This window comes from Rhodotorula graminis (genome assembly GCF_001329695.1).
Source record: "Rhodotorula graminis WP1 unplaced genomic scaffold RHOBAscaffold_2, whole genome shotgun sequence".
NCBI classification, from domain to species: Eukaryota; Fungi; Basidiomycota; class Microbotryomycetes; order Sporidiobolales; family Sporidiobolaceae; genus Rhodotorula; species Rhodotorula graminis.
The window spans coordinates 1033230-1058090 of record NW_017264929.1 but is presented as its reverse complement, the minus strand read 5'-3'; the positions used below and the strand labels follow the sequence as shown (position 1 = coordinate 1058090).

Genomic DNA, 24861 nt, shown 5'->3' with positions numbered 1-24861 from the left:
TCACTCCGCCTGAGCTGCAGGTCCTCGATCTGCGTGGCTTGTCCTGTTCAGCTCGACGCCGGCCCTGCCCCGCACGTCCACCCGCACTCGCCGCGTCCGCCGTCGACCTCGACGACCTTCACCGCCGAGCGAGCTTCCGCCAGCCGCACACTCGCGCTCAACGGCCACCGGAACTCCAGCGTCCGCCTGTCGAGCCGTATCCACCCCTTCGCCAGCCGCCCCCTTCGACAGCCGAGCCGCCCGAGGTCTCGCCGTCGCCGGTTCCTCCATCTTCACCTCGCTCGAGCAGCCAGCACCGCCCAGCATCGACCACCGGTCCGACGAGCCGCCCAGGTCCGCAACCCAGACCACTAGACGGTCTCCGCCATCCCGCACGAGCCCAAGACGGCCCGTCCGCCTCGAGCACCGCCGGTCCTCCTCGTCCTCGGTCGGCCTCTTTCCGACTGCCGACATCATCCCGACCTCGTCTCTGCGGCCGCCAGACTCAGCTTCCTGCGCCTGTGAATAGGTGCGTCCAGCCTGTCCACCCTTCCACTCAGATCAACCGCCCAGACTGACCTCATCTCTCCCCTCCCCTCCTCCTCGTCCTCGTCCTTCGCCCACCTCGCCGCCCTAGTCCTCGGCCTTTGCGCCTCGTACAAAGCACACCTCATCTTCTCTCGAACTTCTCGCACATACACGTACATGTGAGTCTCGTCCCGTCTCTCCGCAGTCGTCACCCTGCTCGTCGGCGTCGCGAGAGGGCTCACTAGATCCCGCCGAGCCCGCCTGACCACTCCTTCTCGACATTGCAGACACTCGGACATCTTCTTTCATCATGGACAACATCAACGGCGCCACGCTCCCTCGCGCCGCCGCCATCCCGCCGCGACTCGGCCTCCCTCGCCGTTCGTCGTTCGACCCGCTCTCGTCCAAGAGCTCCCTCTCGCTCGGCTCGTTGCCGCCGCCCGCGTTCGGCAACCTCCCGACCGGCCTGCGCAGCGTGCCCGCCATCGAGAGCAGCCGCCGCCTCGGCTCGGTCTTCCGCGACGTCGTCGGCGCGACCACGCCCAACGGCGACGGCCAGCGCACGCCCGGCGGCAGCCTCGTCATCGGGGCCGAGGTGTTCGGGTTCGGCAAGTTTGCGCCCAAGGAGCCCACGCGGCGGCAGCACGCGACGGCGGCGAGCGTCGACGGCCTCGACGACTCGAGGGTCGCCAACGACTGGCCCGCCGAGTTCACCAAGTCGACGGCGTCGAGCGACGAGTCGCGCGTGCGCGACGCGACCGGTGCGACGGCGGCAAAGGGCCTTGCACGACTGAGCGGGGTACGTCCCGCATTCTCTCCTTTCCTTCCACCTCCCCCTCGAGGACGAGTCTGCTGCGGGCCCTCGTCGCGAGACGGCCTGCTGCGGCTCGCGTGGGAGCGGGCCCACGACGCTTTCGGCCAGCGCCCGCTCTCCTAGCGCGGACTCGCCGGACATTCCGCGCTGACCGCGGCGTCCGTCCGTCCGTCTCGTCCCTCCCCCACTCTCTTCCCCTTCCCTCGCCTTTCCTTCTCCCTCTCTCTCGCGCAGGACTACGCCCGATCAAGCCTCATGTCGAACAGCCCGTCGGTCGACCTGCGCCCGTCCTCGCCAGCAACCCTCGGCGACGCGCTGCGCGCGCCGTCTCGCTCGAACTACCTCGCGCCGACGTCCTCGCTCGCCCACTCGTCCAGCGGCGACTCGCACGACCCGTCGCCGGCCAACTCGAGCTCGTCCAACGGTCGTCCCCCGTCGCTCAACCTGCACTCGACGGCGGGCACCTCGCCTGCGCCCGGCCTCGGCTCGGACCTGTCGCCGTCGCCCGGCTTCAACCCGTACCTGTTCCCGTACCAGCCGCCCGACCCTTCGCCTCCTCCCCTCGGCAACCCCTACTTCTCGCACGGCATCTCGCCGCCGCCGATGGGCGGAGCAGGGTACCCGACCGCTCAGCGCAGCGGCCGGCCCGGCGGCGACCCGATGCTGAGCTTCGGCCAGGCCGCCGCCGCCAATGCTGCCGACGGTGAGCTCACGCTCGGCATGCGCGGCATGGCGCTCAACAGCGGCGGCGCGGGCGCAGGCGCGGCGGCGAACGGCGGCGCCGGCGGCGGCATGGGCGCGCAGCACCCGCCTTTCTCGCCCGAGCCGTTCTCGCCGACCATGCCCAACGGTCTCGGCGGCCCTCGTGACGGCCCATCGCAGCGCCAGAACTCGCTCCCGTACGGCGCCGCGCCGTACTACCTCCCGCCGGGCTCGCCGTACAACGCGCACCAGGAGCTCTACGCCGCGCCGCCGCCGCCGCTCCCGCCCATGCCCACTTTCGGCGCGCCCGCCTTCTACCCGAACGACGCCTCGGACGGCCCGGGCAGTCGTCGCGGCTCGCTCGCGCCGTGGGGCCTCCCGATGCCGCCGTTCGCGCTCCCGCCCGACTTTGCCCAGTCGCCCTCGGGCCCGCCGTCGCGCCAGGGCTCGTTCTCGTACGGCGCGCAGGGCGTGCCGGGCATGCCGCCGTACGCGCCGCCGCCGCCGCAGCAGCAGCACGGCGCCAACGGCGTGTACGGCTCGTCGCACCTCGACGCCGCTGCGGCCGCCGCCGCCGCCGCCGGCCCGTACGGCCCCGGCGGTCCTGGCGGCGCACCGCCTCCCGGCGCATACGGCGGTGGCGGCGGCCCGCAGCTCGGGCAGCAGCACCAGATCATCCTCGGTCGCGGCGTGCGCGGCATGGAGTACGTCGCGCCCGGACCCGTCCCGCAGCACGGACACGGCCAGGGCCAAGGGTACGGGCCCGACATGCGCAGCTTGAGGAGCCCGTTGCTCGAGGACTTCCGGTCGAACCGCAACAGGAGCTGGGAGCTGTCGGTCCGTCCCTTTTCCTCCTTGGCCTCCTTCTCCTGCCTCGAGCAGCCGACATTGACTCGCTGTCTCTCTCTCCTTCCTGCAGGACATCAAGGGCCACATCGTCGAGTTCAGCGGCGACCAGCTCGGCTCGCGCCACATCCAGACCAAGCTCGAGAACGCGACGGCCGACGAGAAGGACCTCGTCTTCCACGAGATCCTGCCCAACATGCTCCAGCTCTCGACCGACGTCTTTGCCAACTGTGCGTCCTCGTCTCTCTATCGCCTCTGTTGTCGACGGCGCGCCCTGACCTGATCGTCCCTCCCTCCCGCAGACGTGATCCAGAAGTTCTTCGAGCAGGGCTCGCAGGTGCAGAAGACGGCGCTCGCCAAGATCCTCGAGGGCCACGTGCTCCAGCTGTCGCTCCAGATGTACGGCTGCCGTGTCGTCCAGAAGGCGCTCGAGTACGTCCTCGTCGACCAGCAGATCCGCCTCGTGCGCGAGCTCGACGGGCAGGTCATCCGGTGCGCCCGCGACGCCCAGAGCAACCACGTCATCCAGGTGCGCCCCTCTTTCTCTCTCTCTCTCTTGACGTCTCGTCGGCGCCGGTCCCTGACTCGTCGCCGCCCCGACTGCAGCGAGCGCTCGAGCGCGTCCCGCCCGAGCACCTCCACTTCATCACGGACGCGGTCGTCGGCCAGGTCCACCTCCTCGCGACGCACCCGTACGGCTGCCGTGTCCTGCAGCGCATCTTCGAGAACTGCCCGCCGCAGCAGACTCGAGGCCTCCTCGACGAGCTCCACCAGTACACGCAGAACCTCATGCAGGACCAGTACGGCAACGTGAGTCGCTCTCTCTTTCTCTCTCTCTCTACTCGAGTCTTTGGACACAGGCCTGACTATGTCCTGTTCCCCCGCAGTACGTTGTCCAGTGGGTCCTCGAGAAGGGCGACCCGGCCGACCGCTCGCTCGTGATTGCCAAGGTGTTCGGCCAGCTGTTACCACTCGCCCAGCAAAAGTTCGCCTCGAACGTCGTCGAGAAGTGCATCGTGTACGGCGGCGAGGACGAGCGTGCGCGCCTGCTCGACGAGGTGCTCGCGCCGACGCCGGACGGCACGAGCGTCATCAAGGCCATGCTCGTTCACCCCTACGCCAACTACGTCATGCAGAGTGCGTCTCCCTCTCTCTCTCTCAGCCTCTCTACGTCGTCGCCGGCGTCACGAGCGTGACTGACCCTCTCTGTCGTCCCCTGCGCGCAGAGTGCCTCGGTACGGCCAAGGGCAAGCAGCGCGACGCCCTGTTCGCCGAGACGACGGTCCAGCTCACCAACCTGCGCAAGTACTCGACGTCGCACTCGAAGCACCTCGTCACGATCGACAAGCTCCTCGCCGCCGAGCGCGAGCGCAAGGGCCTCGCGCCGCTCGGTTACCCGAACGGCCACGTCCACCAGCAGTCGCACGGCTACGGCGCGCCGTCGCCGCAAGGCTACCACAACGGCGGCAGCGGCTACGCCACGCCGACGTCGCAGGCCCCCTCTTACTAGATGGGCTCGAGCGCCGCCCCTTCCCTTGTCCAAAGAAGTCGTCTCTCCCCTTTTCCCCTGTGGTCATTTCGCAACGCCCTTTCCCCGCTCGCCCTCCTTCCCCTTCCTCCGTCCATAGATTCCTCTTAGCCTGCCGTGTCTGCACGGCTCGTCCTTCTTCCTGCCCTCCCGCCCTCCTCTCTCCTCGTCCAAAATGCTCGCCTCGTGCGTAGCCTGTCTCCTCGCCCTCGGCTTAACCCCTCTCCCCTTCCACGCTTGTCCGTAGCTCTCGCAATCGCAACCCCGCCCGTCACCGCCTCGTGCAGCCCTCCAGAGCGCTCGAGAGAGTGAGAAGCTGGCTCGCGGACCTCGTCGGAGCGGCACTTTGCGGAGCACCGCCCCGCGCCTCCAAGGCTCGCCGGCAGCTCCATCTCACGCTCTCAGCGATGGACAAGGCCGCGCTTCAAGCTCAGCAGGCTCCGCTCAAGCAGCAGTACAGCGACAACCCGGCGGCGGCTCTCGTCACGCTCTCGTCGACGTCGACGCTCGAGGAGGGCGACGGCGTCGCGTGCTCTCTGTCGGTCGGCAAGGCGCTCAAGAAGGCGGGCCTGCACGCCATGGCCGGCGGACAGGACGCAGAGCAGCTGTGCGTCCACCTTCGTCCTACCTCTGTTGAGCGAGGCCGCGCGACTGACCCTCCTCCGCACCCGCCGCCGACGACAGCTGCTCAGGCGACATGCTCCTCGAGTCCTTGGTCGCCTGCACCGGCGTGACGCTCAAGGCCGTCGCGACGTCCCTCGACATCCCGGTCAAGAAGGGCGCGATCACGGCCGAGGGAGACCTCGACTTCCGGTCCGTCCTTCCTCCTCCTCCTCGACTCGCTCTGTCCGTCTCGCAGCTGACTCTCACGACGAGCTACAGCGGCACGCTCGGCGTCGACAAGTCGGTCCCGGTCGGCTTCCTCGCTATCCGCCTCAAGTTCGACCTCGACTGCCCCGACACGCCGCGAGAGAAGGTGCGCTCGCCCGGTCCTCGTCTCCTTTTTCGCCGAGTCGAACTCACCGACCTCGTTGCGCGCAGATCGACCTCCTCCTCAAGCTCACCGAGCGCTATTGCGTCGTGCTGCAGACTCTCAAGAACGCGATCCCTTGCGAGAGCGTCGTTGTGTAGCTCGAGCCGGGGGAGGACGAGGAAACGAATCGCAGTGCAAACTATCTTGTACAGCCCTTCCCGCTCGCCTGCCCGACTCAGAAGTGCTCCTTTGCCGGCCTGAGGTCCATCTCGAGCGTCCATGCGTCCGGCCCTTGCTCGTGCAGGTACAGGTAGCACTTGGCGATCGACTCGGGCGAGAGGCGCTGCTTCTCGTCGCGCATCCAGTTGGGCTCCTTGCCAGGACGGTTGCCAAAATTCTTCTCGGTGCGCGTGGTGAGAATCGTGCCGTCGACGACCTGAGGGCGGGAGAGACAGGCGGGTCAGTGAGCGAGACCGTTTTCGCGAGGAGGAGTGCGAGGGACGACGAGGTGAAATCGAAGGCAGGACGTAGAACGAACGCGACGTGCACACCCTCAGGACCGTACTCGCGAGCGATCGACTGCAGGGAGAGGAGAGCGGGCGCGAGGAAGTCAGGGCTCCGGAACAGGCTCGTGCGCAATCGACGACCCCGAGAGCGAGAGAGGGACGCACCTGGCTCAGTGCGCGCAGCCCGTGCTTGCCCGCCGCGAACGCGCCAAACGCCTTGCTGCCCCTCCACGCCGACGTGGCGCCCGTCATGATGATCGAGCCGCCCTTGTCCTCGTCGCTGCCGTCGGCGGTCAGGGCGCGCACAGCCGCCTGCGAGAAAGCGGTCGCGGCGACGATGTTGGTCGTGACCGACAGGTTGATGTCGTGCTCGGTGATGTCCATGAACGGGATGTTGGACCTGCAGGAAGGCGCGAAAGAGTCAGTCCCTCTGCTCGGACGTCCTCTCCCGTCCCTCCTCGACGCCTTGCTCGCCGCCCTCGCCGGCCGGCTCGTTCCTCGTGCCGTACTGAGAGAGCAGACGACTCGACGAACCATTGCGCAGTGTTCCACACGGCGCACTTGAGCCGACCGTCGGGCCAAGTCTGTTGAACCCGCTCAAAGACGCGCGTCATCGACCCATAGTCGTACGCGTCGACGCCAAACACTTCGACCGTGCCGCCGGCCTTGTCGATCTCGTCGCGCAGGTTGTCGACGTCCTTGCGCGGGCGGCTGATGAGGGCGATGCGGTACCCGAGTTGCTGGGAGAAGAGACGGGCGACGGCGGCGCCGGTGCCGGTCGCATTGCCGAGGCCGGACACGGCGAGGATGAACTTGGACGAAGGCGGCATGCGACTGAGGCGTGTAGCGGTGTAGAAGGAGGGCGAGGCGAAGGACGGCGGAGAGCTGGAGCCGAGCCGAAGGTGGGGGCGACGAAGCGAGGCGCGGAAGAGAGGGCGGCGAGTAACCGGGTCTGCGAGGGCGAGGCGGCGAGTGCAGAGGCTCGCCTGCACGCTCAGCAGAGCTCGGCGAGGGCAGCGCAGCGACCGGAGCTGGGCTTCTGGCTTCGAGCGTCGCCTCGCCTCCTCGTCATCTCGAGCTCGCCCTCGCGCCATGCTGGACCCTCGTGCCGCGACGAGCGCTGCGTCGACAGTAGAGAGCTGCACCAGCTGCGAGCTTCTGCTGCTCGCCCGCGGCTCACTCGCCCGACGCCGGCGTCTCGTGCGCTCGGCCGCTCAGCTCCTCCGCCGGGGCAGCGTGGCTCTCGACGAGGAGCCTGAGACGTGCGGGCGAACTGCACGATGTCGATGCACAGCTTCTGCTTCTCGGCGCAGGGGCACAGGCGAGGAGGAAGCTGGACAAGTGCGCGCGCGAGGCTCCTCACCGCCCGCTGGCGACGGACTCTCCGCGGCTGCGGGGCGCACCGTTCGTCTTGCGCCGCTCCCGGTCCGCTCCACCGCGTCTTTCGTGCTCACCGGTCGCCGCGGAGGGCGTCGACTGCGGTCCGGCGCCCGCTCAAAGCTTGTTTCGCCTCGCTCGCCACCGCAGCTTCGTTCTCTCATCTGCTCTCGACACTAGATCATGCCTGACAGCCACAGGAGCACCCAGCGGCCGTTAAACGTGCGTCTCGTCCGTCTCACTCGTCGTTCCCGTCTTGACCTGACCTTGCTCGCGCCCGCAGACCTCTCCCTTCGAACCGGGCAAACGCACAACTCCCGCTCGCGTGCTCGACAAGCCGCTCCCGCCGCCACCTGACGAGAAGACGCATCACTCGTCGACGACGGCGCTCGCGGGACGAGGCACGCGGCGTCGAAAGGAGGGGGAACCGAGGAACGAGGAGGTCCGTCCGCTCTTTCCTGCTCGCCGTCCTCTCGCCCTCGCTCACCCTTTCTCGACGGCCTGCAGCACCCTCAAGCATCGTCGGGCGGCTCTCGTCGGTATGAGTCAAACGTGCGTCGAGCTCTCGTTCTTACGAGGACAATTCGACGACGACGACCCCGTATTGACCTCCTCGACGACTCGCAGCCCTCGACGAGCACGCCGCGCCTCGTCTCGCTCCCCAAGTCGGGCCTACACGGCATGGAGCGCCCCGCCGTCAGGTACACCGGCCCCGTCAAGCCGCGCAAGCCCGTCGAGGTCGGCACGATTCCGATCCGCCTCGACGACGACGACGAGCGCGAGGGCGACATCCCCGTCATGCTCGACCTCGCGCCCGAGGTGCTCGACCGGCACTTGGTGAGCGGACAAAGGAACAGGAGGACGAGCGCGGTCGAGCGGCGGCGCGAGTGAGGGGGGAGAAGGAGCAACTCTCGAGCGGAGGACCGTGCGCGTGAGGGAGACAGACACTTGAGGACGGCGGACGAGGGACTAGATCATTCTTTGTTTGCAACATGCTCTACATTGCTCTATCGTGCGTCTAGATCTTGGCCGGCGCCGTCTCGTCGGCGGTCGGGTAGTCGGTGTAGCCCTTAGTCTGCGTCGGGCCCTTGAGGTAGAACGTGTCGCGGTTGTACGGCGTGAGGGGGATGCCGTCGCGCACACGGCGAGGGAGGTCGGGCGAGGAAATCCAAAGCCTTCCCCACGCGACGAGCGTGTTCTCCCTCGAGTCGGCGGCGGCGCGAGCGGATTCGGGGTCGAAGCCGCCAGCGACGATGAACGGCCGAGGAGCCCACAGGTCTTGCTGCAACACGAGAGAGAGAAAGCGTCAGTGATGCGCTCTGTGGAAGAGGAGAGAGGCGGAGGAAGAGGGGGGGAGGAGCTCACGAGGAAGTCGAGCGTCTCGGCTTTGTCCTCGGGGACGTCGGCGTTGCCGGCGATGCGGCTCTCGACGGCGTGGATGTAGGCCAGGTCCGAGTGGCGCTCGGCGATCTGCTTGACGAGGTACGAGAACGTCTCGTGGATGTCCTTGAGCGGCATCTTCATGCCCTGGAACGTCGAGTAGGGCGACAGGCGGATGCCGACGCGCTCGGCGCCGACGGCGTCGGTGACGGCCTTGAGGATCTCGAGCGAGAAGCGAGCGCGGTTCTCGACCGAGCCGCCGTACTCGTCGGTGCGCTGGTTCGAGTTGGTCTGGAGGAACTGGTCGGGAAGGTAGCCTGCGCGCGAGAAAAGGACGTTAGGTGCGTTCTTCTGGCTGGATGGGCGAGCGTGTACGGACCGTTGGCGTTGTGGATCTCGCAAGCGTCTCCGCCTGCCTCCTCGATGAACATCTTGGCGGCGCGAGCGTAGAAGCCGACGTACTCCTGCGCGGCGCGAGGGACACGGTCAGCTCGTCGTCACCGCGCGCTCCTCGGGACGATGAAAGAGAGAGAGAGAGCGCATCGAGCGCACCTTGATCTCGTCCTTGGTGAGCGGTCGAGGCTTGGCGCCGCCCTCGAACGGGATGTCGCTCGCCGACTGGACCTCCTCGCCCGTCTCGCGCTTGAGCGCCTTGGGGTCGGCCGCGCGCCCGAGAGCCCACAGCTGCATGACGATCTTGGAGCCCTTGGCGTGCACGGCGTCGACCACCTTGCGCCAGCCGTCGACCTGCGCGCGAGAGTAGATGCCCGGCGCGTTGTCGTACGTGCCGGCCTTGGGGTCGATGAAGGTGGCCTCGGTGATGAGCATCGTGCCCGGGAACGAGCCACGCTGGGCGTAGTACTCGGCCGCCACGTCGTGGTGGACGTGCTCGTCGTCGGCGCGGAACCGGGTGAGGGGCGCGAGGACATTGCGGTGCTCGAGCTCCATCGAGCCGACGCGGATGGGCGCGAACAGGGCGGTCTTGGTGGCGGTCATGGTGGTCGACGAGGGACGAGATGTACAGCGAGAGCGAGTGAGGCGAGGGAGGGAGAGAGAAGACCGCATCATTCCGAGGACGCGCCGTTCGGCCACCCGGCCGGCTCACTCAGCGTCGATCTCGAACCGCCATGCGCGGAAGACAAATTCCGTCGAGCGTCGAGCACACGCAGCTTGTGCGGCTCTAAGCTCTGCGCACGAAATAGTACTCGAGCGAGAGAGACGAATGGGGACACAGGAGAGTGGAAAGTGATTTTCCGAGCCAACTCGAGGGACCTTCTCAAACTCGCAGACCTCGACGAGGCGAAGCGCAAGGAAAGGGAGCGATCTATTGCACCTCAGCGTGTACCCTTGTCCGTCTAGAGTCGATCCTCCCTCAACTCCTCCGCTCGACAACAGGCCTCGAGCTCTTCTCCCTCAAGCTGAGCCGCTTCCTCCTCCTCGACGTGTCGCCCTCGCCCTCGTCGTTCGTGGTGCGCGAGGAAGCCGACTCGAGGCGGGCGGCCTGCGACGAGGTGCGAGAAAAGTCGCCGCTCGACGACTGGGAGGACCGGGCGGGCGAACGGCGCGAGTCGACGAGGTGGTGCCGCTCGTCGGGCGGCCGAAGCGCCGAGTGACCGCGGGAACGTGACGCTCGGGCTCGAGGATCGTCGACCTCTTTGTCGTCAAGAATGGTGTGCGAGTGAGAGGAGGATGCGGGGGAAGGAGGAGGGTCGGGAAGGGAAGATCGTTGTCGAAGCTTGCTCTTGGCGAGGCGCTTCTTCCGGCGGTCGAGCTTGAACAAGGCTTTTCTGCGGATGGGGCGACGAGAGATGGACAGAGGTCAGTGCGAGGCCGTCGACCGGCGAGGTGGCTGCGCAGGGAGGACCCACACGAGGTCGCTAACGGGCTTGACGACGAGCGCGATCGACAATACGGTCGCGAAAGTGGTCGATTGCTCCTGCAAGGTCGATGTGTCAGTGCGTGCTCGTGACGAGCGCGAGAGGAGAAGATGCTCACCGTCTCGGCGAGGAGCGACGAGCTCGGCTGAGCGGCCAGGTCGTACGAGGTCCAGAGGAGCGCGAGCCTGTTCGGGTGGGAGAGTCCGAGTCAGTGAAGGGGGCACTCGAGGAGGCAAGGAGGGACGAGAGAAAGAGGCAGACGCACCAGAGCGAGAAGACGATGCTCGAGAAGACGGCCGGGACGGCAAGCTGCGACCAGAAGCTGGGACCTCGCGAGTAGTCGAGGACGCGCCGAATGCTGCTCAGGCTCAGTCAGTACTTGTGCCGCTGCAAGGAAACGACTCGAGAGGGAGGAAGGGGAGCGGGGCTCACTGAAAGCGCAGGATGTGCGAGTAGAAGCTGCGGGACGAGAACGAGGTCAGCGAGGTTCATCCTCAAGGAGAAGGACGAGGACGGTTCGTGGACGCACTTGAGCGCGCACACGGCAAAGACGACGACCGAGAAGCAGAGAAGGGCGATCGAGGCGGTCGTGAGAAGCTCAGTCGCGTTCGGGTCCGTGCACGTCGTCTGGATGAACTTGAAGCCGCCGATGACGCCGTGGACGAGCACTGCGTGAGGCTCGAGGTCAGAGATCGTCGACGAGGCTGGACGAAAGAGGGGAAAGAGAGCGACAGGGACGTACAGAAGACGGCTAGCCACAGGAGGAAGAGCGCCCCGTTGGCCACGATCATGCCCCACCGCCGCCACTTTCCGTCCTGCGTCTTCTTCTCGATCTTGCGCAGCTGCTCCGGCGAGTAGACGGAGCTTGTGGACGGCGAGCGAGGTCGCTCGGGCGGCTGACGCTTCTTGAGTCGCCGGCGCAGGCGAGTCGGGGGAGGAAGAGCTGCCGGCGAGAGCTCGAGGGGTGGGAGGGCGGTGAGGGTCGGGTCGGCATCGTCGAGATCATGAGGGACGGGATGGCGTCCGGCTGGCGATGGTCGAGAGGTCGAGACGAGGGGAGAGCCGAGAGTCGGCGACTGGCGGGACAGGAGGGCGAGCGGCGTGGCCGGCAGCAGCTTTGGCGACTCGAGGGCCGCTTCCTCGTCAAGGACAGGTTCCTGGCGACGATAAGGACGTATCAATATGCTGCTGTCGGAGAGAGAGCGAAACGAGGAGCGACGCACGGGCCTCCGTCCTCGTTGACGAGCCTCGAGACCCGGCTCTGGATCGACGGGCCGCACGATCGGCGACGCCTCGGTGCTCGTGCCCTCGTGATGGCGGAACGGGTCGGTCGACCGTAGAGGACGGCGCGACGAGCTGTGGAAGAAGGGCGAGCCGAGCGACCGGTACGTGCGAGATTGTCGAGCGGGTCCATCGTCCGACTCGGCGGCCGGTGCGCGGTGACGTCTGTGAGGCACGGGTAAGTCATTCAGGCCTCGTCGGACAGTGGGAGGCGTGATCAAGGGGCAGGCCACGCACGAGAGGTCGGTCCGAAAGGCGAGCAGGCGAGAACCCGTCTGGTGCGCGCCGCCGTAATGAAAATGCGCCGCGGTGACGGACGCAGCGGCGAGCGGCGACAGGAAGCCCATCGAGCACACGAGGGCGTAGTAGGCGTGAACTGCGCGGGTGCGAGCGAGTGAGCTCGGCGCGCAAGAGGGACAAAAAGGAGGAACGAGCGGCGCACAACGAGAAATGCCGTCGCCAGTCAAACCGGCCTGCAAGACCGTCACGAGGTAGGCCACCGCTTGCAGACACGTCGTCATGAAGATGAAGGGCGCTTCGGCGCCGTCGATGACGACGACCAGGGTCGCGAAGAAGACCGTGACTGCGGGAGACGAGGAGGTTCAGCTGCGCCGAGGAGACGAGGACTGACAATAGGGAGACGGGACGCACACGTCAAGCCGACACGAGTGCCCAACGACGCGAGGGTGTTGGGGCAGACGCCGCAGCAAGTGCCGCTGCGAGGGCGGTCGAGAGGGAGGGAGACGAGGAGGAGATGGTCAGTTCGCGCAGCGGTACTCGATCGCGAGGGTCTAACTCACGCTTTGGCGACACACCAGACCTGTGGGTGTCGAGTAGAGTCAGTGCTGCGCAGGCAGGGTGGGGGAGAGGGGAGAGGAGACGGACCTGGGCATCCTGCAAAGAGCTCACCGACGGGCACACTGCCTGGAAGTGCTCGAGGCCCATCGAGAGAGCAGGCAGCGAGTCCTAGCGGCCGAGTGCACAGAGCTCGAGTGCAAGCTGAGCAGAGAGGCGCTCCACGGCGAGGCGAGCGCGCTGGCGCATGATGAGCGAGGGCAAGAACGGCTTCCGGCGGCGGAGAGCTGGCCGAGAGGCTGAAACGTGCGCAGGGCGCGTGCACCGGCAGCAACTCAGCCGCAAGCCGCGGACAGACCGACGTTCGGCGACGACGAGAGAGCGAGAGCTGTCGCCGAAGCGGGGTGGCTCTCCTCCTCCGTCACGATGAGCTCGTCCTCCTGTGGGCTGTACGAGGAGATGCACGCTCGTTCTAGCAGTCTCTCTGTGCGGCCAAAGCGGAGCGAGCTCTTCCCGCGAGCCGTGCGCCGGCGCTCAGCTCGAGCGAGCGACGCGTGTTAAGATGGTCCGGCGAGGAGCGTGGCAGCAGCTCGCAGGGCAGGCAGCGCGGCGACTCGGGCTCGCTGCACAGGCTACAGCGGGCGCAGACCGAGTCTTGTCGCTCGAGCTGGGTCTGCGGCCTTGCGGTCGGCGGCGCGAACGCCTCTTTCCCTCCTCCCGCCCCGCTCGTCCTTCTCGTTGTCGCCAGAGGAGCTCGACGACCGGCAGAGCTTGCTCAGTGCCACCTCAAGAGGGCGCTCGCGGTCGTACAGCAGCACCCAAACGGGCTCGCGCCAGCACGACTCGCTCGAGTGGAACACCTCGCTGGCGCTCTCGGTCCGCCACCGCGCTTTGCCTGTCCGCCCAGCCTCAAGGTACGCACCAGATCCTCTCTTCGCGAGCGTCCTTCTCATCTGAGGGCGCGGGCGTACCTTCAGCCGCCGCTGAGGGCCCCAGGCCTCGCCTCGAGAATGGCACTGACCCTCGTCTTTCGCCCCACGCCCAGGTTTCCTCGTCGTCTACCTTCCTCGCCTCCTGTACTACCTTCATGGCTCCTGCCTCGCCGCCGATGGCCTCGCCCGAGTCGTCGCACCAGAGCGTTGGGCCTGCATCTGCCCCGACCACGCCGAGCCGGACTCGCACCGACTCGAAAAGCCCGTCAGGCGTTTCTCACGGACGCTCGAACGTCGCAGCAACTGCTTCAAGGTGCATCAAGGACCCGTCGGCCCCTGCTCTCGTCGAGGACGACGCCGACCGCTCGCGCTCGTCCGCCGGCGACAACTCGATCATCTTCTCGAGCGGCGGCTCGGTCGTGTACCACCCGCGCATGTCCGACAGCAGCGTCGCCTCCAACTTCGAGATCTTGAGCGTGACGGAGAGTGTGGCGGCGCTCAACGTCGGCCCGGATTCGTCCCTGTCGAGCTCGACCAGCCAGGTCAAGGCCGGTCCTCCTCGTGCGTCCACGGCCGCCATGTCGTCGTTCCCCGTCGAGGCCTCGCCTGGCCGTACGGCTCGTACGCGTCACGCACCCGTCGAGTCGACCCCGCGCAGGTCGAGGACGATGTCGGCCTCGCTCAACCCGGCCGCCGCCGCCTTCAGCGCTCAGCAGCGCCCGTCTCGCCACGACTCGTCGGGCGTCGCGCACCTCTTCTCCTCGATCTTGCGCTCGGGCAAGAACCTCAACGGCGACCTCACCGTCGACGCGAAGACCGCGATGGCGGCGCACGGCCTCAAGCCCATCCCGTCGCTGCACGGCACGTCGCTCCTGCCCTACTCGCGCAACCCGTCGTGCGTCTACCTCTCGCCTCTCGGTCTGCTCTCGAGGATGTCCCTGACTCTCGCGTCACTTGCAGTGGCTCGGACGCGTTCCGCTTCACGGTCGAGAACGACGAGCACGGCTTCGAGGTCCGTCCCTCGCGCCTCGCCCTCGCTTCCCTATCCGCGTTCAATCTCCCTGACTCTCGTTCCTCGCAGCCCATCCCCGACAGCGAGATCGAGTTCCACGCGAGCCAGCGCACCCTGCCGCTCCCCCTCCCGGGCAACGCTCGCTACACGCCGGCGGGCCGCCAGGTCCTCGCTCAGCAGCGCCGCGTCGTCTCGGCCCCGACGCCGTCCGACAGCGTCATGAGCGGCTCGTCGCGCCAGGTCGAGGGCAGCACGCGCAGGGTCGTCACGGCGCCCGTGCCGTCGTCGTCGACGCCCGACGCGAGCGTGCCGAGCATCGGGCCGACGCCCGCGACGCGCGCCGCCATCGCCGCCGCGCAGCAGCAGCAGTACCAGCGCTCGATCATGGAGCAGCTGCAGCAGGCGCAGGCGCGCGACGAGGCGTTCGCCAAGCAGGCGCACCTCGCGCACCAGGTTCCGCAGTACCAGCTCGCGCCGTCGTCCAGCCAGCCCGGCCCTTTCCTCCCTCAGCCCTTCTCGCCCTACTTGTCGGCGCAGGCGTCGACGTCGGCCGCCTCGGAGCCGTTCGGCGCGCCGGTCCAACCCGGCCCGCAGCCGTTCGCGTACCCGATCTCGGGCTTCGCCGCCTCACTCGGCCCTTCGACGTCCTACGGCGGGCTCCAGGCGCAGCGCCGCTCGAGCATCCTCATCACGCCCGAGGGCCAGATCGCGTTCGTCGACTCGGCGATGCTCCTCCAGCTCGCGGGCCAGCAGGTCGTCGAGGCGCACGAGCCCGTCGCGCTCGGCAGCAGAGCGACCGACAGCGCCCCGTCGAGTCGCACGACGAGCTACGGCGCCGTCCTTGAGATGGACTCGGCCGAGGAGCAGGCCCTGAGCGAGGAGGGGCCCGACGTGCACCTCGCGGCGCTCGCGGCGTCGACGAGCGGCCGCCGCCGCCCGAGCCGCGCCGAGCAGCTCGACCGCCGCCGCCGCAAGCACCGCCCGACGCTCAGCGACGCGACCGTCACGGCGCAGACGTACGTCGAGCAGGGCAGGCGCAAGTCGGCCATGGCGTCGTTCCCGCCGCCAGGCGGCTGGCGCCGGCCGAGCGTCGCGTCGTCGCTCGCGCCCGAGCCTCGTCACGCCTCGAGCAGCGCTGCGGCATACTCGGGCACGAGGAGTGCCTCGATCTCGGGCGGCCACGCGGCGACGCGCACGTCGCTCAGGCCGACCGACTCGCGGTCGGCGTCCGGCTCGAGCGAGGCGTACCGCCCGCCCATGGTGCGCCGCCGGAGCTCGTCGCAGTCGGGCTCCGAGCACGACTACTCGGCGCCGACGCTCGAGGGCCCGTCGCGCGTGCTTTCGAGCATCGGCAACGTCCCGCCGGCGTTGTCGGCCAAGGTCGGCTCGCACCCCGAGCTGCACGCGACCTTCCAGCTGCCGCCCTCGGCGCCCATCGTCCAGGTCGAGCCGCCGACGCCCAAGCCCGTGCGCACGTCGGGCAGGTCCACGTCGGCCTTCTCGCCGCAGGCCGTCGCCCGCAACTCGGTCGTGACGGCCAACAGCGGCGTCCCGACTTTCCGCACGGCGAGCATCAACAGCGGCAGCTCGGACGGCACGGTCACGCCCGGCGGCGACGACAGGGCTGGTCCCGTCGTTAGCCTGCCCAAGGGCAAGGGCTACCACGGGCGCGGCAAGCGCCGCGAGCCTCGCCAGTCGGACCCGACCGGTCGCTCGTCGGGCCACCTCTAGCGCAAGACGTGACAGCGCCTCTCTCGCCTCACTCTGTACCACTCTCTCTCTCGCTTTGCGCACCCCTCGTTGTCTCTCTCGCACGCACCCCCTCTCCCTCTCGTCGTCGTACGCTCGTTGTGCCCTCTGTGCCGCTTGGACCCCCTCCTCGCCTTTTCTTGTCCTCTTCTGTCTGTACCGCCTGCAACCTCGCTTTATCACTGTCGCACGATCGAGAGGGCACTCATCGATAGAGACTGAAAGAGAGAGAGAGAGAGAGTCGCAGATACAGGGCTCGAGCGTTGCAGACACGGCTCTACTCGTCCTCCTCCCTCCTCGGCGCCACCCGGATGCGCAGTGGCAAGCGGTTCCCGCGGTTCTCCTCGCCGACGATGAGCGGCCGCGTGATCATGACGGCGCGGCCCTCGACCCGCATGTCCTCGTCGCGCAGGCCAAAGTCGAACGCGTCGATCAGGACGGCGAGGATGGCCTTGAACTCGAGGATGGCGAACTGTGCGACGAGGTGCAGCTGCGTTGGTCGTGCTCGCCGTGTAGAGAGAGAGAGAGGGAGGCGCACCTTGTACCCGATGCAGCCCATGGGCCCGGCGAGGAACGACAGGTTGTTGCCCGTGAGCCCGACGCCGCCCTCGATCTTCCTGCCCGTCCCCTCGTCGCTCTCGACCCACCGCTCGGGGCGAAACTCGTGGGCATCGTCGCCAAAGACGTCCCTCGAGAGGCCGACGGCGCGGATCGGGACAAAGATGAACTGGCCCTTCTTGACCGGGATGGACGAGATGGTGCGGCGAGGGTCCCAGCGCGACGGAATCGGCTTCGAGAGCGGGATAAAGTCGTCGTGGGCGGCTTGGCGGATCGTCGAGGTGACGGGAGGCTCGAGGCGGATGCACTCGCGCTGCGGCAAGAGGGCAGCTCGTCAGGAAGGTGTGCGAGGCAGAGAGGAAAGGGGGGGCACGAGACGCACCGTGACGGCGTCTAGGTACGGCAACGAGTCGAGCACACGGCTGTCGAGGTCGTCGAGACCCTCGCTCGAGCTCTCGGCGCGCGCCTTGCGGACCTCGCGGCGGAGCTTGGCCTGCACCTCGGGCGCCTTGGCGAGCATCCACAGGGTCCAGGTGAGGGCGGTACTCGTCGTCTCGTGGCCGGCGATGAGCATAGTCTGCGAGGACGGTGGGCGCGTGAGTGACCGCGCAGAACGACGAGAGCGAGCGAGAGAGAGAGACGCACCGTGAGTTGGCCGCGCAGCTCCTGGTCGTTCATGCTCGCCTTGCCCTCGCTCTGCACCGACTTGACTGCGAGCGCGAAGGAAGAAGATGGTCAGGTCGAAGGGCAGGAAAGAGTACGGGGGAAAGAGAGGCCGACGCACGAAGAAGCGCGATGAGGTCCTTCTTGCCCGCCACCGAGTCGAGCCCGTCCTTCTCGACCTCGCCCTTCTTGGCCTGGAGGATCTTCATGCTCTCCGTCTCGACGAACCTGAACGCGTCGCGGAACTGGCGCATGCTCGCGTTCGGGATCCAGTCGGCGAGCGACATGAGCGGCACGTGGCGCATGACGCCGGCGATGAAGCGCTGCACGAGGACGGCGCGAGGACCAGGCTTGATGGCCGAGGCGCGAGGCGAGAACATGGACGAGAAGACGCGCCCAAATGCGTTGTGCTGCAGCGAGAGCGAGTTGAACTCGTAGCCGAAGCCGGCTGCGAGCGACAAGAACGGCTCGAGTCAGTCACTTTTCGAGGAAGGGCGGTACAGCTCCAGGAAAAAGGGAAGCAGGACGCACCCTCGCCGATGATGTCGAGCGTGACCCGGTTCATCCACTCCATGACGTCCTGCACCGTCTCCTCGTCTTCCTCCTCCTCCCGGCTCTTCTCGTACTTCTGCCGCTGCGCCTCGTCCTTCCACGCCGAGCGGTCGCTCACGCTCGTGCGCACGAGCTCGGCGAGGATGTCGCGGAGGTGGTTGGCGTGCTTGAAGAAGACGGGGACGAGGTTGCGCATGTGGGCCGGCGCGAAAGCCGGGTTCATGACGCGGCGGTGCCGGCGGTGGTCGTCACCTGTGCGTTACAAATGCCGCGCCAATCAGACAAGGTCTCGTGAGCGAGACGAGGCCCGAGGGGAAAACTCGACGAGCGGACGCACCGTCGACAAAGAGGATGCCCTTGCCCAAGATCATAGCGAGCGCCGAGCGCGCCTCCTCGGGACGCGGGTACTCGTACGCGTGCGTGACGAGCACATGATTGAGCGCTGCCGGGTCGAACAGGAGGAGGCGCTCTTTCTGCAGGCGGGCGAGACGGGTCAGCTCTGCCTTCGCGACGAGGAGGAGGAGGAGGAGAGAAAAGAGGGGACGCACACCGAAGAAGGCCCTGAACTTGACGGCGTCGCCGTGCTCCTTCTGCCACGCAATGTGCGCCTCGCCCGGTGCGCCGCCAAAGATGCGCGCGAGGTTGCCAAAGACGAGGTGGTCGCTCGTCGGGCCGGGGAGGTCGCGCAGGCTCGAGACGAGGGGCCGCACGAAGCAGCAGGCGGCGAGGTAGACAGGTACGCTCACGAGAGCGAGGATGACGGCGAGCCTGCGAGGGAATGGGAAGTCAGGAGAGCTCGTGGGGGGACGAGGAGCTGATGAGGACAGAGGGCTCACCCTGCGGTCGTGAAGGGGTGCTGCCAGCTCGCGGCAATGATGGCGGTGATGCTGTCCATCGCGCAGTTGACATCGCGGAAGCAAGAGCCGCCGGGCGCGACATGAGACGAACACGGAGAGAGAGCCGACTCTGCTCCCTTTGTCTCCTCGCGCGGCTCGTTGTTCTCCACCCTCTCACCGAGCTCGTGCGTGCGACAGATAAAGCGTAGTAGTACAACGAAGACAGAGCATCGCTACAGCAGAGTCGACCCACGCCCGCCCTCCTCACTCGAGCTCGTCGTCGTCGCGCCTGGCGATGCGGATCCGGAGCGGCATCTTGTTGCCGTGCTCCTCCTCTCCAACCAGGATCGGGCGCGTGACGATGACGCTGCGACGCTCGACGACCGTCTCGCGGTCGCGCAGGTCGAACTCGAACTCGTCGACGAGGACCGAGAGGATGGCCTTGAACTCGAGGAGGGCGAACTGCGTGGCGCGCTCGAGCGTCAGGTCCTGCTCCGTGCATCGCTCCGTGCATCGAGAGAGAGAAAGAGAGAGAGAGAGAGAGAGAGAGAGAGAGAGAGAGAGAGAGAGCAGAGGGCGCACCTTGTACCCGATGCAGCTCCTCGGGCCGGCGAGGAACGTCAAGATCGAGCTCGCGACGCCGACGTTGCCCTCGATCTTCTTGCCCGTCCCCTCGTCGCTCTCGATCCACCGCTCGGGCCTGAACGCGTCGGCGTCGTCTCCGAACACGCGCTTAGACTTGTTGACGGCCGTGATCGGCACAAAGATGACCTGGCCCTTCTTGACGGCGACGTGGGACAGCATCTTGCCCGGCTCGGTCGACGACGGGACGGGCGTCGACAGCGGGATGAGGTCGTCGCGCGACGCGTGGCGGATCGTGGCCGTGACGGGCGACTCGAGGCGGAGGAGCTCGCGCTGGTGGGAGAGTGGACGTCAGGACGGGGGGCGAACGGCTGAGAGGGCGACAGCCGAGGGAGGGGGACGAGGACGCACCGTGACGGCGTCGAGGTACGGCAAGGCGTCGAGGTCGCGGTGGTCGAGCTCGTCGCGGCCGTCCTGGGCGGCCTTGGCCCGGCCCTCGCGCACCTCGCGGCGCAGCTTGTCCTGGATCTTGGTGTCGGTCGCGAGGCGGAACAGGGCCCAGCCGAGCGCGGTCGAGGTCGTCTCGTGCCCGGCGAGGAGGAACGTCTGCGGTGCGTGACGAGGAGAGTGAGCGAGGCGCTCGAGAGGGGCCACGAGAGACGAGGCGCGAGAGACGGACCGTGAGTTGACCGCGCAGCTCCTCGGTCGTCATGCTCGACTTGCCCTCGCTCTCGACCGACTTGACTGCGAGCGTGCGACGATCGAGAGAGTAAGTGCAACGAGTCTGGGAGAGGGAGAGAGAGAAAGAGGGACGCACGCAGCAGCGCAATCAAGTCCTTGCTCCCCCTCGTGCTCTCGAGCCCGTCCTTCTCGACCACGTCGCCGCCCATCTTGGCCTGGATGATCTTCTCGCTCTCGGTCTGGACGACCCTGAACCCCTCGCGCACCTTGCGCACGCGCTCGTTCGGGACCCAGTCGGCCATGCGCAGGACGGGGAGCGCGCGGATCAGGCGCCCGATCCACTGCTGGCGCAGCATCTGGCCGGCGGTGGGCCGCTTTGCGCCGGCGCGCGGCGAGAACATGGTCCCGAAGGCGCGGCCGAGCGAGTTGCCGCTCTGCGAGATCGCCTCGAAGTTGTAGCCGAAGCCGGCTGCGGGTGGGTGCGACGGCGAGTCAGTAGTCTCCTCCGCAAAGGGCGCAGAGAAAGGTCTGGGGACGCACCGTCGCCGATGATGTCGAGCGTGACCCTCCCGAGCCACTTGGCAATGTCGAACACGACCTCGCCCTCGGGGTGGTCCTTCTCCCACTCGCCGCGCTGCTTCTCGTCGCGCCACGCCGTCTCGTCGACCTCGCGCGCCTCGATGGCCGTCTTGAGCGCGTCGCGCAGGTGGTGCGAGTGCTCGAAGAAGACGGGCACGAGCTCGCGCAGGTGGGCCGGACCGAACGAGGGCGCCATGATGCGGCGCTGGCGCCGGTGGTCGTCGCCCTCGGCGAACAGGATGCCCTTGCCGAGGATCATGGCGAGGTCGCCGCGGACCTCGTCGGGCTTGGGGTACTCGTACGAGCGCGTGACGAGGACGTGCGTGAGGGCGGCCGGGTCGAACAGGAGGAGGCGGGTCGTCTGCGACGAGGGGGGTAACATGTGAGCGGTGCGCGGTCGACTGCAGCGTCCTGTGCTGCCGGCACTCCGGCTACCGCCGATCTGCGACCTCGAGCACAAGGTCGAGCGACTGGCGGAGGATGTGGGGGCGGACGCAAGGAGGAGGAGAGGAGCGGAACGGCCGACGCACGCCAAAGAAGCCCGGGTACTTGACGGCGCCGCCGTACTGCTCATGCCACTCGCAGTGCGGCACGCCGGGCGGGTCGCGGAGGATTGCTGGAATCTGGCCGTACCAGAACGAGCCGCGACCGGGACCGGGAAGGTTGCGGAGCGAGGTCGTGTGCGGGCGGACGAGGGTGACGACGAGGGTGTAGAGGAAGGTGCCGAGGCCGGCGAGGACGAGCGAGGCTCTGCATGAGATGGCGAGTCGTCAGTAGGTGAGAGGCGGTGCGGCCGATGAGGAGGGGACGGGGGGCGACGCACAGCGCTGCCTGCACCGGGTGGGCGTAACTCCAGCTCGTGGCGGATGCGAGGCTGTCCATCTCTGCTGTACTCGAGTCGGAACGAGCAAGAGAGGTCGAGAGGCGAAGCGCAGGCGACCTCGCCGTCGTCGGTCTTCGCTCTCGAGCCCGAGGTCCACGCGTCCACTCTCCCTCGGCAACAGCCTTGCTCGACAGTCACTGGAGCTGCAAAGCTCTATGCTCTCGACGCGCACGAGCAGGAGAATCTCTCGCAGCTCTCGACGACCTCGCCGGCTCGGACTGGACAACTTCTCGTTTTCAGATAACGCAGCTGCGGCCCTTGACAGTCGGCCTTTACAGCTCGGCGACGTGGCACCGCTTAGTTGATCTTGAGGAGCTCGACCTCTGCAGGGCGGCGAAAAGGTCAGTCGCGGTGGAAGAAGAAGAGGAGGAGGAAAGAAGGACGGGCCGAAGACGAGGGTCGAGTTGGCCGGGATGACGGGAGGGAAGCCACGCTCGCCGTACGCGTAGTCGGGCGTGCAGATGAGCTTGGCCTTCTGGCCGAGCGAGAGCTGCGGGACGCCCTCGTCCCAGCCTGCGCAGGTGGGGGAGGGTCAGCTCGGCGTCCAGCTCGACGTCCCGCTCGACGGCACAGGAAGGGTGAGGACGCACCCTTGATGACACGGCCGACGCCGATGGCGGTCTGGAAGCTGTGGACGTGGAGAAAGGTCAGGCGAGGGGCGCTAGAGGTCAAGACGGAACGAAGCGACGACTCACGGCGTGCCGCGGTCGACCGACGAGTCGAACTTGGCGCCAGTGCTCTCCAGCCGGCCCGTGTAGTCGATCAGAAAACCGCAAAGAGAATGCGTTAGGACGTGGGCGACGGGAAGGAGGTCTGTACGAGAGGAAGGAGAGTCGAGGGTCGGAAGCCGTCAACTCACGGTGACGTTGTCGCCCTTCTTGGGGAACTGCAGAGCGCCGCATAGAGCGTCAGTGCCCGTGCACGTAGAGTACGGAGAGAGCTGGACGCACGTTCTTGCCGTCTCCGGCCGAAATGGTCTCAACAGTGACGCTGCGAGGGGACGAGGGAGAGGTCAGCGGGGCGTACTGGTCGGCGAGGAGCTCCGTGCCAGTCCCAAGCATGCTCAAGCGCAGTTGACATGCGCCCGAGCCGCCGTGGGCGAGTACGACGCTCGCAGGGCTCGAGGTGACGATGAAAGAGGACGCGAGCGGCTCACCCCATGTTGCGTGCGGTAGAGGAGAAGGTTCTGCGTGCGAGGTGTGCCGGGGTCGAGGTGAGCACGCGGGAGAACATTGCGAGCTGGCTGGCAGGGGCGCACGAGGTTGAGGGGGAGAGGTGGGAGGAGGAGGAGGAGGAGGAGAGGGACGACCTCCGCGGAAGGCGATGGGGTCCGGCCCGCAGCAGCTCCTTCTCGGCCGCACCGCTCCAGCGCGACAGCTGCTGCTACAGTACCTGCACTTCACCACCCTAGCCCATGGCCCCGACCGCCGCGCCCGACCGCTCCCTCTCGCCCGCCTCGTCGTCGACCTCTCGCCGCACCCCTCAGCCCGTCGTCGCACCCAAGAAGGGCTCTGCCCCGCCGCCAAAGCCCCAGAACCTCTTCAAAAAGTGCGTCTTACCGCCCCCCCGAGCAGCCTCGTCGCAGCGACCTGCACTCGTCCTCCCCGCGCATCGGGTCGGGAACCTCGCAGAAAGCTGACCTCGTCTCCCACCGGCCACAGCGACGGCTCGTTCCTGTCCAAGTTCAAGAAGCAGCTCAGTCCGGAGGAGCAGGAGAAGCAGGACCGCGAGGCGGCCATTGCTCGGTGCGTCCCTCCCCCTCCTCCTCCTTCCCCCACTTGCGGCCGCACTTGATCCTCACTCGCAGCATTACCGACACCCTCGACCGCCCCCATCGAAACCTGTGCGCTGACCCGCCAGTCCCTCCCCTCCCTCTCCCGCCGTGCTGACTCTCCTCTCCTCAGCAAAAAGGCCCTCGACGAGCGCATGTGCGTCCTCGCGCCGTTTCCTCCCTTTCTCTCTCACGAGCGCGCACACACTCACACGGGCTCGACGACGTCCGCAGAAAGAACCGCGGCAAGCGACCGCTGCCCGCCGCCGCCGACGCCGCCAACCCTTCGAGCAAGAAGCCCAAAGCGTGCGTCCTCCTCTCTCTCGAGCCGCAGGGCCTCGTTCTGACCGGCACGCTCCGCTCGACGCGCAGAGACGACGCCGAGCAGACGGCGTACCAGGCCGAGGTCAAGCGCCTCAGTGCGCGCGAACTCAGCGACGACCGCCTCGTAAAGCCGCTGCTCAAGTGAGCAGGCTCCTTTCCTTTCTCTCTATCTCTCTCTCTTCTCTCGCGCGTCGCAATGTAGCCCCTCTTGTTGTCCTTCTCCTCTCGACTCGATCGCGCATGAGAAACGAAAGAGAGAGCCCAATCTCGCCGGTTGCACGACCCGGCGCCCCTCCTCGTCCGCCCTTGCTCCTCCGTCTAGACAACACACCGCGCTTAGGCGGCAAAGTCGTCCTTCTCGGCCTTGATGACGAGGCCCGAGAGGTCGGCCTGCGACCCGACCTCGATGCCGTTGGGCGAGGCCTGGTCAAAGGTGCTGCACGGCACGCGGAGAGGGTGAGCATCCTGAACCAGCCCGACAGAGAGAGAGAGCAGGGGGGGACGCACCCGAGGTACCGCATCCTCCTGACCCTCGGCCGCTCAGCCTCCTGGAACAGCAGCTTGTCGTCTGCGGCCTGCTTGGCCAACTCGAGGTGCCGGTCGTTGCGCTGCTTGAACTTGTCGGCGTCCGGGCTCAGGTTGTGCTCGATGTAGCGCGTCATCCAGGGCAGCTTTTGCTCGGCGAGGTGCTCGACCTGGTCGGCGAGGTCGTCCGGTGCGGCGCGGAGGTAGATGGCGACGGCGAGCGCGGCGAGCGAGAGACGGCGCCAGAAGGGGGCGTTGAAGCCTGTTGTTGGTGGGCGTGCTTGCTGGGTTAGCTGCCAAGGTGCTTGTAGGGAGTGGGCACGGGACGCACCCTCTGGCGGGTAGTGCTCGGCGGGGCCAGCGTGCGGGTCGTGGGCGGCCGACGTCGAGGCGAGGCGGGCGACGGGGCGGGCGAGGGCGACGGGGCGCACGGCGGGGCGCGCAGAGCGGGCAAGGAGCGACACGGCTGTCCGCTGCATGGCTGTTCGTGGGCGTGTCGAGGTGGGTGCGAGAGCCGACGAGGCCGACTCGCTCTCCTCCCTCTCCTCGTCCTCCCTTCCTCGTCCGTGACTGGCTCGCACGCCGGCTTCATCTCTCGCTCGCGTCGCCCTCGTCCGGGATCCCTCAC

General features: G+C 67.5%; 12 protein-coding genes across 12 annotated transcripts; 5 read left to right on the top strand and 7 right to left on the bottom strand.

Annotated features, from left to right (window-relative positions):
• Positions 1 to 2791: 2791 nt before the first annotated feature.
• Positions 2792 to 4379, top strand: RHOBADRAFT_11445 (uncharacterized protein; the record flags this gene model as incomplete). Its single annotated transcript, XM_018412048.1, has 6 exons — positions 2792 to 2860; positions 2943 to 3099; positions 3172 to 3398; positions 3476 to 3679; positions 3757 to 4006; positions 4096 to 4379. 6 exons carry the CDS (start codon positions 2792 to 2794, stop codon positions 4377 to 4379), a joined length of 1191 nt encoding a protein of 396 aa, XP_018273704.1.
• Positions 4380 to 4800: 421 nt separating this feature from the next.
• On the top strand, positions 4801 to 5950 carry RHOBADRAFT_64528 (uncharacterized protein). Its single transcript, XM_018418506.1, has 5 exons — positions 4801 to 5004; positions 5082 to 5210; positions 5280 to 5373; positions 5439 to 5806; positions 5909 to 5950. Exons 1-4 carry the CDS (start codon positions 4805 to 4807, stop codon positions 5526 to 5528), a joined length of 513 nt encoding a protein of 170 aa, XP_018273703.1. The 5' UTR covers positions 4801 to 4804; the 3' UTR covers positions 5529 to 5806; positions 5909 to 5950.
• RHOBADRAFT_51479 (uncharacterized protein) lies at positions 5543 to 6706 on the bottom strand (the record flags this gene model as incomplete). Its single annotated transcript, XM_018415862.1, has 4 exons — positions 5543 to 5806; positions 5902 to 5949; positions 6042 to 6276; positions 6411 to 6706. The coding sequence occupies 4 exons, from the start codon at positions 6704 to 6706 to the stop codon at positions 5606 to 5608; spliced, it is 780 nt and encodes a 259-aa protein (XP_018273702.1). The 3' UTR covers positions 5543 to 5605.
• Positions 6707 to 7436: 730 nt separating this feature from the next.
• Positions 7437 to 8144, top strand: RHOBADRAFT_41647 (uncharacterized protein; the record flags this gene model as incomplete). Its single annotated transcript, XM_018413923.1, has 4 exons — positions 7437 to 7475; positions 7537 to 7695; positions 7761 to 7805; positions 7881 to 8144. 4 exons carry the CDS (start codon positions 7437 to 7439, stop codon positions 8142 to 8144), a joined length of 507 nt encoding a protein of 168 aa, XP_018273701.1.
• Positions 8145 to 8213: 69 nt separating this feature from the next.
• On the bottom strand, positions 8214 to 9629 carry RHOBADRAFT_49281 (uncharacterized protein; the record flags this gene model as incomplete). Its single annotated transcript, XM_018415235.1, has 4 exons — positions 8214 to 8535; positions 8619 to 8950; positions 9013 to 9097; positions 9186 to 9629. The coding sequence occupies 4 exons, from the start codon at positions 9627 to 9629 to the stop codon at positions 8272 to 8274; spliced, it is 1125 nt and encodes a 374-aa protein (XP_018273700.1). The 3' UTR covers positions 8214 to 8271.
• A 639-nt stretch (positions 9630 to 10268) lies between these two features.
• On the bottom strand, positions 10269 to 12736 carry RHOBADRAFT_51477 (uncharacterized protein; the record flags this gene model as incomplete). Its single annotated transcript, XM_018415861.1, has 13 exons — positions 10269 to 10420; positions 10502 to 10569; positions 10629 to 10695; positions 10776 to 10868; positions 10943 to 10969; positions 11040 to 11178; positions 11253 to 11667; positions 11734 to 11956; positions 12029 to 12167; positions 12234 to 12374; positions 12443 to 12507; positions 12592 to 12611; positions 12677 to 12736. Coding segments are annotated over 13 exons (1608 nt in total), but the record flags the coding sequence as incomplete, so codon positions are not given.
• A 937-nt stretch (positions 12737 to 13673) lies between these two features.
• Positions 13674 to 16346, top strand: RHOBADRAFT_51476 (uncharacterized protein; the record flags this gene model as incomplete). Its single annotated transcript, XM_018415860.1, has 3 exons — positions 13674 to 14413; positions 14479 to 14530; positions 14600 to 16346. 3 exons carry the CDS (start codon positions 13674 to 13676, stop codon positions 16259 to 16261), a joined length of 2454 nt encoding a protein of 817 aa, XP_018273698.1. The 3' UTR covers positions 16262 to 16346.
• Positions 16347 to 16515: 169 nt separating this feature from the next.
• RHOBADRAFT_51475 (uncharacterized protein) lies at positions 16516 to 18947 on the bottom strand (the record flags this gene model as incomplete). Its single annotated transcript, XM_018415859.1, has 9 exons — positions 16516 to 16751; positions 16818 to 17150; positions 17220 to 17414; positions 17483 to 17547; positions 17622 to 17948; positions 18032 to 18304; positions 18390 to 18525; positions 18601 to 18820; positions 18889 to 18947. 9 exons carry the CDS (start codon positions 18945 to 18947, stop codon positions 16557 to 16559), a joined length of 1803 nt encoding a protein of 600 aa, XP_018273697.1. The 3' UTR covers positions 16516 to 16556.
• A 133-nt stretch (positions 18948 to 19080) lies between these two features.
• RHOBADRAFT_51474 (uncharacterized protein) lies at positions 19081 to 21612 on the bottom strand (the record flags this gene model as incomplete). Its single annotated transcript, XM_018415858.1, has 8 exons — positions 19081 to 19350; positions 19471 to 19803; positions 19882 to 20076; positions 20150 to 20214; positions 20288 to 20620; positions 20692 to 21091; positions 21261 to 21480; positions 21554 to 21612. The coding sequence occupies 8 exons, from the start codon at positions 21610 to 21612 to the stop codon at positions 19153 to 19155; spliced, it is 1803 nt and encodes a 600-aa protein (XP_018273696.1). The 3' UTR covers positions 19081 to 19152.
• A 214-nt stretch (positions 21613 to 21826) lies between these two features.
• Positions 21827 to 22890, bottom strand: RHOBADRAFT_64527 (FK506-binding protein 1). The gene is made up of 8 exons (XM_018418505.1): positions 22872 to 22890; positions 22770 to 22799; positions 22564 to 22603; positions 22473 to 22499; positions 22309 to 22376; positions 22204 to 22241; positions 22001 to 22126; positions 21827 to 21936 (listed from the first exon to the last, which is right to left on the bottom strand). The coding sequence occupies exons 2-8, from the start codon at positions 22772 to 22774 to the stop codon at positions 21911 to 21913; spliced, it is 330 nt and encodes a 109-aa protein (XP_018273695.1). The 5' UTR covers positions 22775 to 22799; positions 22872 to 22890; the 3' UTR covers positions 21827 to 21910.
• A 137-nt stretch (positions 22891 to 23027) lies between these two features.
• RHOBADRAFT_41640 (uncharacterized protein) lies at positions 23028 to 23853 on the top strand (the record flags this gene model as incomplete). Its single annotated transcript, XM_018413922.1, has 6 exons — positions 23028 to 23161; positions 23275 to 23358; positions 23421 to 23456; positions 23518 to 23541; positions 23619 to 23690; positions 23757 to 23853. The coding sequence occupies 6 exons, from the start codon at positions 23028 to 23030 to the stop codon at positions 23851 to 23853; spliced, it is 447 nt and encodes a 148-aa protein (XP_018273694.1).
• A 99-nt stretch (positions 23854 to 23952) lies between these two features.
• RHOBADRAFT_51471 (uncharacterized protein) lies at positions 23953 to 24712 on the bottom strand (the record flags this gene model as incomplete). The annotated part of the gene is made up of 3 exons (XM_018415857.1): positions 23953 to 24144; positions 24216 to 24495; positions 24565 to 24712. 3 exons carry the CDS (start codon positions 24710 to 24712, stop codon positions 24045 to 24047), a joined length of 528 nt encoding a protein of 175 aa, XP_018273693.1. The 3' UTR covers positions 23953 to 24044.
• Between the last annotated feature and the right edge of the window lie 149 nt (positions 24713 to 24861).

Bases quoted from the DNA above. Each gene is read 5' to 3' on its own strand.
- RHOBADRAFT_64528 (XM_018418506.1), top strand. From the start codon at position 4,805: ATGGACAAGGCCGCGCTTCAAGCTCAGCAGGCTCCGCTCAAGCAGCAG. The intron at 5,005-5,081 runs GTGCGTCCACCT...CGCCGACGACAG, and splicing joins GGACAGGACGCAGAGCAGCT to CTGCTCAGGCGACATGCTCC. The intron at 5,211-5,279 runs GTCCGTCCTTCC...GACGAGCTACAG, and splicing joins GAGGGAGACCTCGACTTCCG to CGGCACGCTCGGCGTCGACA.
- RHOBADRAFT_64527 (XM_018418505.1), bottom strand. The intron at 22,377-22,472 runs GTGAGTTGACGG...TGCGGTTTTCTG, and splicing joins AGAAGGGCGACAACGTCACC to ATCGACTACACGGGCCGGCT. The intron at 22,242-22,308 runs GTGAGTCGTCGC...CCACGTCCACAG, and splicing joins TCGGTCGACCGCGGCACGCC to CTTCCAGACCGCCATCGGCG.